Below are 9972 nucleotides of genomic sequence, written 5' to 3'. Positions count from 1 at the left end.
AGCAGGAATTAACAATATTTATTCCAAGCTAGAAAGGCATTCTCTATTTTATCCACAACTTCAAAACTTTAAAACAGTTCCTTCCTTCCCAAAGGGAAATTGTTCCTTTATCAGATTAATGTTATTAGATATACTTAGTGGGGGTTTTAAAATTAAAAATAGAACGTAAAATATATTCTCATCTTCTAAAGGACAGTTTAAATTTTAAAGTTTTAAATCATTATTACATACTACTAAATACAGCGAAATAGGTGTGGTCACAATCTGGAATACCTCAAGATTCATATCTGCAAAAAGCTGAGCTCTCTGCCCCAATCCCACAGAGCTCTCCAGCCCATAGATAGGCTCAATGAATTTTAAAATGCAGTGTTCATCTCTCTTCATTCCCAAGAGTATCCCCAAATGTGGGAAACAGTTCTTTCCAGATCTGTCTCTACAGAAGTGAGTCCAGAAGCACTAGTAACAACTGAGACAGTTGTTCTATCAACTGGATGACATTTCTTGATATTCACAAGCATGTGGGGAAGAAAGGATGATTGCTGTTGGGCAAGGTCATCTCCCATTCTCTCCTTTTCAGCTTACCCATCATTTCCATGAAATAGAAGAGCACAGTGATAGAGTACCCAGGTAATCACAACTATTCTTGGCACTAATGTGCAAACCAAGTATAGCAATGTGAAAGTATCACTCTGCCAGATTTGCAGCCATAAAAATTTACATGTGAACTATGAGCTATTTTACTGGATCTGCTTTGTACGATTCAGGACCATGAGAAGGCAACTTCTCCTGAAAGTGGCTTAATACTTTTCAGGCTTGTGAGTTTAGAGGAAGATCTTAAAAAGTAACATGAGGAGCTTTAAGCTTGGATAAAAACATTTAGACAGGAAGAAACAATGTTTTTTAATTATAGTTTTCTCGCCTACAACTCATTGAAAGTGGAGCACCTGGAAGGGTACATAAACAGCTGTGCAAATCTGGCAAAGGACTCTCTGGCTTCCAAACATATTTAATTGTTTTTATTTCACTCCTTAACAGGAAATCTATTGGAAAACATCTAAGAGCTGAATAGGAAAAGCAAAGCACAGCACATTAAAACAAAAATATCAGTTGAAGGATCCAAAAAAGCCAAAAATCCTGGTGCAGAGGAAAACGCAAGAACTCTGAAGACAAAGAAAGCCTAAATCCCAATTGATATAAAATTGTAGGAGTGAAAATAGGAGAGAAAGGAAAGCGTAAGCAGAGGTTTCTGAACTGTGAAGGATAAGTCTGTTGAAACCAATGAGCCTGCCAGCACACCGGAGGAAGCCTCAGACTTCCTCTCTGAGGGAGCTCTGAACCTATGGACCTGCACTTGCACACTTTTCCTCCTAGTGAGCATCTGCAGAAGAGAGCCACGTACTTCAACCAGATTCATCAGCTGACATCTTTTATTTTAGCCAGGGTTTTATTTGTTTGTTTGTTCTTCTTGATTTAGAGAAGCGCTGAAAAATACTAGAAAAGTCATGTTACAGAAGCTGCTAGTTTAGGAATGCAGTTTTTACCATCATATGCAGACTAGAAATGCAGAAGGTTGCTGTACAGCTAAAGAGCTACCAATGTAAGACAAGTACCAGCACTTCTAGTATCCCTTTTATGCCTGCTTAAAAGCATCAAAACAAGACTACCAGTGAAAATTAACTACATTGAAAAACTTAATCTACCTTAATCATTCACATATTCTGCCAGCTGGCAAGTTCAAATATTAGAACAGTGGTTCCCTATACAGCCTGTATTCAGCACTATTGGAACTCCTTGCCACTGCATATGATGAGTACTAAAAGCTTACAGGGATTCAAAGAATGAATGAACAAATTCATGAAGGACAAATCTATTGAGCACTATCAAACAGATCAGGGTGTCCCAGAGTCACAAATGGTTCAAGACTAGGACACTTTAAGGAATTTTCATATACACTTACTTATGTTCTTCCCTGACTTCTGGTTTTGGCTACATAATACAAGGAGGTGGATGGATTTTTGGCCTGATCTAGCTCATTTGATCTTCCATCCTTCTGCTACTAACAGTGTCCTTAGCCATGAATCTTTGGAAGTCATTTTCAGGGTAGAGGGAATAACAAAAAAATGTAACAAATCATATCACTCATGACACTGATAAGATATAGGCTGATATTTTTGATCTTGAGAACTCTGATTTACTTCAAACTGCAAGAGATCAGTTCCCATAATCTCTAGGTGTTTTTCAAGTTTCCTTTTTTTTTTTTTTCTTTTTTTTTCTGTCTTTATTAGGCTTTCAACCTCAAAGTCACCAGGTTATACTCAGTATCTGATCTAGCTAAAGTCCTTATGTGTTCTAAACAGCTCACCAAACCAAACCAGGTAAGGCAGCTTTAGTATAAGTTTATTTCCTATGCCTATATCCACAGCTATACAACTCATAAGCATTTCTTTATTAGTCACATCCTTCCTTACAATCATGTCTTCACAAGGGAAAAATCAAAGGAGAATTTTTAATGCACTGGAAACTCAAGATAAATCCTAGGGTAGAAATCATAGCTAACCCCTACTAGGAAACATGTAACAAGTTATGCTACTATTTCTAAATGCATGAAGTATCATAAACACTCAGAAACCTTGGTGTTTCACCTGAGTTGAAGGAACTGAACCATTTATAACATCTACGTTTCCTTCCTTAGAGCGGATCACTTTTGAGAGCTCAGAAAAATTTACTAACATTTCTGAGCATTTTCTCAGGATTAATAAAAGCTTTTCTGCAAATGAACACTAAAAGCTTCGATTTCATTACTTAAGAGATGGTTTTCCCCTAGAGAGATAACTATCATACAATAATTATCTTCCTGGAAAGTTTTTGCAGTGTCAAGGTACTTGCACTTTTAGCAGAAGGAGAGGGTCTGGACAATGATGTTCCCTCACCATGTACATGCACCTTTATTTTGGCCATGTCTAGCTTTCCCAGAAGTTCTTTCATCAGGAGATGGAAATACATTTTTCTTTGTCACAGAAGAAACACACTGTCTCAAGTTTTGGCTCTAAGCTGCCTTCAACAGTATTCAAAACACTGCAAGATTAGATGTCATTACAGGAATTCTCCTTTATATAAAAAGTTATCTGATCAGTTCAAAAGCCAACATTTTCTTCCTCTGAAATAATTCTTAATAGTCAATATGGTCCAACATTTTTCAGTTTAGATTATCTGTGAATTTATTCCTGGTCCTGCATGAGCTTCATAACTTGAAAGCCAGATGGATGATGCAGGCAATACACTTACTTTCTTTTTGTTTCCATCCTCATCTATACATTCTCTGACAGGATCTGAAAGAAGAACAGACATCTTTTAGGTACCTCATTCCCTTATCCATCCTTTTAGTCCCAAAATACCCTGTGAGCAATGGGAAGGCTGTAATTCTACAGCACTCCTTGTATTGACATACAGCTCTGCCCAGGTGGTACTTAAAAGACCAAGCTCTGAGTGAAGGTCCAGTCTTACTTCTGAATCTTGTGATAAATTGAGAATATTTCCAGTAATTAGCAGGTAATGAGAATTTACACACCCATGCACACACACATTAAATGCAGAAAGATAAATACAGTAAGTCTGAGATAACATTTGTCAGCAACTAGCTTAAATATGAAACTAGCTGCAATAATACTCAAATTCAGTTTCCTTACATTCAGGCATTACTGTGATGGGGAGTTTTTTTATACAATCAGATGGTCACAAGGCACCCACTGGATTGCAGCTTCTGCATTTACATACTCTCATAACACACCTAAAGATATATGGAAATTAATTTCATCTTGGTACTATGGCATGACAATCTGATAAACATCTGTCTAGGAAACTAAAACACTGGCTAGCAAACTCTTTATGTAGTACTATACTATCCTAGAATATATATGCTATATGCTCTGTCTTTTCCAGGACAAGTAATGTATTTTGAAAGCATTTAGGAAATCTTTTAAACCTTTTTAATAGTATTATTTTTGGTAAACTTCCACACATACAACTCTTTCTGTACAAGAAATACAACTGTATGAGTCTGGAGGGGAAAATTATGCTTTACAGATTGTAAGAAACTTAAATAAGACAAAACAAAACCCCTTAAAAAAAAAAAATAACCCCATCCCTCAAAAAATAAGATCATTTCCCACCCCACTGCAGAGGTTTTACCATCAGCCAAACAGATATTTCTTTCAGATTTAGGATAGGTATCTATATAAGACACCTATCATTCAAGTTTTTAAGCATATGCTTTGTGCTGTTGGAAGAGCTTTCATAAAAATACAAAGTTTTCACCCCTAGTTTTGAGAGTTTATAGCACAGATTGCAATAAGAGAGGAGTTACTGGTTTCATATTCCTGCTCTTCATCCTGTATCTTGGATCAACGTAATTTAGGGCAAGATAATCGCATACTTTACAGTGTAAGGAGAGGAAATGCATCTTTAAAAGCTTATTTGAAAAGAAAAGAAAGAAAATGGCAGCTGTTTAAATCTAGAAAATGGCAGCTGTTTGATGCTCTGGAGAGATTTTAAAATGCCAGAAGTGATCCCAGTGGAGACTGATCAGATATCTCTAAGCTGGACTGTGCACACTCTGCGACTTCCTCATTCTTAGTGGTACTCGGCTCTGCAAAAAACCCTACTTATTTTAATGGAGATGGAACTAAGCCTTAGTAATGCTGCTAAAAGCCTGTGCAAGGACTAACATGATGAGATGGTGCTTTGTGGAGAACATGTAGATGCTATTGTAATAGAAATAACAACAACAATACGAGTAAGAAATACCTATATACGCACAGACCAAGGAGGCCTAAGAAGTGAAACACCATCTAGTGTCAAAGCAAGTTTCCTTAGGTGGGGGACATTATTATCTCAAAAAAAAAAAAATGTTTATTTAAAACATTTCACAATTTTCTTTCCAGTATTTGTTTTCCTGGAAAAGTTAATTTTCTTATTCTTTTTTCTTTTTTTTTTTCCCCCTTGTACTCTGGCTGAATTCTTTGTAGACATACACATTATGATGCTTAGGTCTGTGTAAACAATATTTCCATTGAAATCCTTGCAACTATCTTGTAGCATTTCTGAAGCATGCCCCCATTCATTCATGACAGTTTGAGCTTTCCTCATGTCCTTCAGTTAATGACCAGTCATGACTATTAATAAGACCACAGCTTGAAAGTTCAGGCCTAAGCAGCTTTTAAAATCTTGCTGAAAGTTGGTAGACTAGAGTAGCAGTTGGCTACAGGCTGAAAGGGCTCAGACTTTGTTTTACACCTACACAACAGCGGTAGTCTAGGTTAGCATTTGTGATGATTGTCAGTGCAATACTACCAAAGGATTATTGGGCTAACCTCTCAAAATCAAGAAAAATCATTCTGATTTGGTATTTCGGTGTTTGGGTTTTGCTCCAGGTCTGAGGCTACAGCTATATCAGACTCACCCATGCACACTTTTTTGATAAATTCACTATTTAGTGTGATCATAGTGGGTAAGTCTTCAAAATTCTGAAGCTTCATGATTCTGTTAGCAGACGATGGCCCAGTCAAAGTCCTTAGTTGCTCTTCGTCATAGCCATTCCCAACTCCAATTGTAAACAGAGATACCCCTAGGAAAAGAGAATAAAAAGTTTTATATGGGCAATGCACAGGAGAAGGAGGTCTTTGCTGTTGGGTTTTCTTCATCTGCTTTTTAAAAATAAAAGAACAGGGAAAAGTTGTTTGTTTTTTTTTTCCCAACAGTCAATTTTCATGTATTACTTGCATCATTCCCTCCACATAAGCCAAAGGCCATTAAGGGTAGGAATGGTGATGCTCTAATCACAGCGTTAACTAACATGAGCTCCATTAGTCCCAAGCATAATAAATTTATGCATGGTCAACAAAAAGCAGCTGTAGACTTAATGACAACATTTTAACTTCTTTTCAGGTTAAAAAAAATTAAACCTCAATATGTTGTTTTCTTTCTCCAGTTACATGGCAATTAGGTTACTTTCAGACCATTTAATTAAAAAATAATAGCTGAGAGTTGTTACTTAGTCCATGCCTTATTCAATAGCACCTGAAGCAACCTTCAAAGGGAGTCAATGTACCTCATCTGAACACCTGAGGAAGCTGAGGTACAGAAACTACAGCCAGAAAACTTGAAAAAAAAAAACATCATGCAGCACACGTGGATAGCAAAAAGCTTATTCCTTTATAGGTCAGTGCAGAATCCAATCAAATCCTCACTCTATTTTTTACTATTACAGAGAATCTCTCAAGATTCACTGTACTGCAACAGTATTGTATTTATATTATCAGATCACATCTGTCATCCCTGTCTATCCACAGGACCTGCTCCTAATTTGTGAAGCCTATGGAAACCTATCTTAAATTGCAGATTGGTTCTGAATTAACCAGTAATTCAAAGGCAACTTCATCAGGCACATTTTTTTCAGGCCTGTTACTTACCAGAACACCACATACAATCAGTTCTGAACCTAAACGAGCATGTCAGTGCCTTAATTTTTCATCCTTTGTTCTAGTGCATCACTGAAAAAGCAATAACTCTGCCTAAAAATAGCAACAGCCAAACGAGATTTACTGTTCATTCTGGCAGCAAGTGCAGCAGCCTCCACAGTGTCCTCGGATCTCCCCGACACGACGACGATCGCAACTTTGGATGCGCCGGGTCTCCCTCCGTGGGATTCTGACATTGCATTCTGGACTACAAAATCAATGGCTTTTCCTAAGGAGAAAGGAAGAAATAAATGAGAAATCTGATAGACGACTCACAGGAGGCTAAAAAATTCAATTTTACTTTGTTTTGCCAGGTTATACAGTACTGGAAAATACTTAAAACACGTTTAATGTCAACTTTATTGCTGCTACCTGAAAGATCTCAGCTATTGGGAACCTGCCAGTAATACCAATACATCCCAACACAGGAGGACCATCCTCAGCTCCCCCATCTCTGAAGTAACAGGATTTTTTCTACCTTTCCTTGGCCATGAGAATAACATCATGGTCCTCACTTTAGCAGATACCTTTTCCAGAAATATTACTATTGCATTACACAAAAGGGGAAAAAAAAGGTATTGTAGACGCAACGTAATTATTTCCCAATTGCAGAACAACAGTGACATCCAGTGGCTCTCTGATCTACAACTCCACACCACCCTGAATTGCACACACACGTTGTTCACCTCCCAAAGATGTAGTCCTGCCCTAATTTGGTCAACTGTTTCTATTTGTGCAGAAAGTCTATCTTGCCTCCCTAGTACCAGCAAGCTCTCTGAAATCCAGATACAGACTAACCCATAATAAAGCTTAGCAAGCCATACTAACACCAAAAGTAAAATAAAAATAAAAACTTTAAAAACAATCACACAAAGAAATTACACTTTAACAAACAGATCATGAACTGTTTTAAATGGGTAGTCCCTGCCTTTTCATTTAACATTTGTAAACACTCAGGTGCATTTTTGTTCAAAATCATCACCTCGTTTTGCCAGTAGTTGTATTTAAGCAAGTATTTGTACAAATATTTATATTTGGAATCAGAATATGCAGCTTTTTTAAAACCTCCTTTGGGCTTGGAACTCATCAGGTCATGAAGTAGAAATGATACCGTGTGACTGATGTGACACTCAGGGCAAACAGTGAATAAAGAAGCACTTCCAAGCCTAGTTCCTCTGAGTAATCTGCAATAACTGTGGAGCAGAAATATGTCTGCCTGAGGAATTCACTGAACAATTTTAAAGAACAAGCACGTTTGAAAAACTATGGAAGTCAGATCGTAGATAATTCACCCCCAGAATATCTTAGCACCTCCGAACACTTTGCACTTCATGACTCCTTTCATCATGTCACCCACCCCTTTTCACTGGTGGAAGCAAAGATTCTTTTACCAAGGTGGTGCAAGCATGGACAACTTCTAGGAAGCTCACACAGCACATTGGCTGTTAATGATGTGGCAACAGCAGTTTGATATTTTACATGGCTTTACTTAGGGTTTCAGGAAGACTTTACCTCTTGGAAAACTCTAGCCTAGAATAGGTATCTGGAAAAAGCCCAAATGTTTCCATTGCCACAGTCCTGGTTTAGAGGTGACATTCCCTTGTCAAATACTGTTGCTTTCCTTACTCTTTCCTGTTGTTTCATACTCCTTACACTCCCTGATGGGCACCCTCGTATCCCCTTCTCATTTTATCCAGCCATGTCTTCTTCCCCATTATCTCATTATCACTATGCTTTTTGGAAATTTCAGTAATGATCAGAAGGAGGAAAAAAAAAAAGATAAAAATAAACAAAAATCTCTCAACAGGATTTAAGAACCATGTGGGATGTTTCTCTTCTGTTTCTTGCTATGCAATGATTATCTTTTATTTAGTTCTTCCGACTGTAGATACATTGAATTCCTATAATCTGATTTTCATTCCCACTCTAATTGTGAATTATATTTTACATACAAAATGAAAACACTTTAGAGTTTCTGTTCAGTGAATACCTCAAAACTTTTATGTTTTGTTGCAAGTAGAAAAACTTTATTTTAAAACATCATTGTTATCTGGGTGACGGTGATTCCATTTCTCAAACTATTATTCTTCACCAGAAAAAAAATAACTAACCCCAGGTATTAACTCATGTCCTGTAAAGCTGTCTAACAATTATTACTATGAATGGTTTTGTTGTCCAGTAGTTACACTATATATCTGTAGAGGTAAATGTTAGATGCAGAATGGCATTTTAGCTATAAATAAGGGATAAAACAAAATATAGAAAATTAACATAACTATATCCCAATATTTGAGATTGCTTTAGGATGGTCGCTGTGCCAGAAAATTGTCTCATTTCCCTTTTGTCCTATAAATAATTACCAAAAAAAGTATTTCAGGTTTCAACTTTCAAATATTTTAGGTTAAACTTATGCACAGTAAGAATCACAAATGATTTTTCGTTCATTTCTGAAAAGTACTTGGGATTTCTGTGTTTGCTTTTTTTTAATGACCCTTTGACTTTCATGTGGTTGGTGTGGTCACCAGCTGTTCCAGCTCCATTTTTCTTACACCCATGAATTCTGAAAATTTTCAGAAACTTCCATAGCTATCTGTAAACTGGAAAAAACATTATTTTTATGATTTCTAATAAAGAAATCAAGTTCCATTGTAACAGTACCACGGACTATTTCAAAGCTTCAAAGTCCCCCAGAAAAAACAATTACTTGATTTAATGCATGGAAAAATTGTTTTAGTGTACTAAAACAATTCTGGATTTCTCCCCTTATTTTGAAGCCAGTTCTAGAGAAAAGAGCCAGATTTCTGAACACATGATCAAATGAACACTTATGTCCTGCTAGAGGGACTCAGAAAGCCACGATCCCAAGCTGCAAGCTGTCACTTTTCAGCATTTTGTCTCTACATATCACCAGAGAGGGAAATACCAAACTCCTCTGAGGCCATAATAAGGAATACTGACTGCAAATAAACCAATCAACTTGAACATTTTCTTACTACTAGTTTGCAACTTAACAGCAATCTGCCATTTTCATACCAATAAAGGAAATATAAAATGTTTACACTGAAATAAATATCAAGCACAAGGCTACATTAGGACTGCTAAAAGAGAGCACAGCATAATGGACATAATTAAAATAGCTTTAAAATGAGCAGGTCAGAGCCACACAGGCTTCACCATTTAGAAGACCACCTTGCATCCTGTACATCCCTTCAGTGCTTGATGTGTGCCACTGCTGCTGCTTCATACCAATAAAGGAAATATAAAATGTTTACACTGAAATAAATATCAAGCACAAGGCTACATTAGGACTGTTAAAAGAGAGCACAGCATAATGGACATAATTAAAATAGCTTTAAAATGAGCAGGTCAGAGCCACACAGGCTTCACCCTTTAGAAGACCACCTCGTGTCTTGCACATCCCTTCATTGCTGCTGCTGGCTCCACTCCAGCTTGCTCT

At 37.0% G+C, this 9972-nt stretch overlaps 1 protein-coding gene across 1 annotated transcript in view; it reads right to left on the bottom strand.

Annotated features, from left to right (window-relative positions):
- Window positions 1-9972, bottom strand: part of VWF (von Willebrand factor) — a gene marked incomplete at both ends in the record, with an annotated part of 84169 nt that overhangs the window by 4763 nt on the left and 69434 nt on the right. Inside the window, 3 exons of the mRNA XM_008942582.1 lie at window positions 3286-3329; window positions 5459-5623; window positions 6601-6744. Coding sequence (XP_008940830.1) covers window positions 3286-3329; window positions 5459-5623; window positions 6601-6744 — 353 coding nt within the window. The remainder of the gene's footprint in view (window positions 1-3285; window positions 3330-5458; window positions 5624-6600; window positions 6745-9972) is intronic.

Source organism: Merops nubicus, unplaced genomic scaffold, assembly GCF_000691845.1.
Source record: "Merops nubicus isolate BGI_N331 unplaced genomic scaffold, ASM69184v1 scaffold6226, whole genome shotgun sequence".
NCBI lineage: Eukaryota > Metazoa > Chordata > Aves > Coraciiformes > Meropidae > Merops > Merops nubicus.
This window is presented reverse-complemented; position numbering and strand designations above follow the sequence as displayed.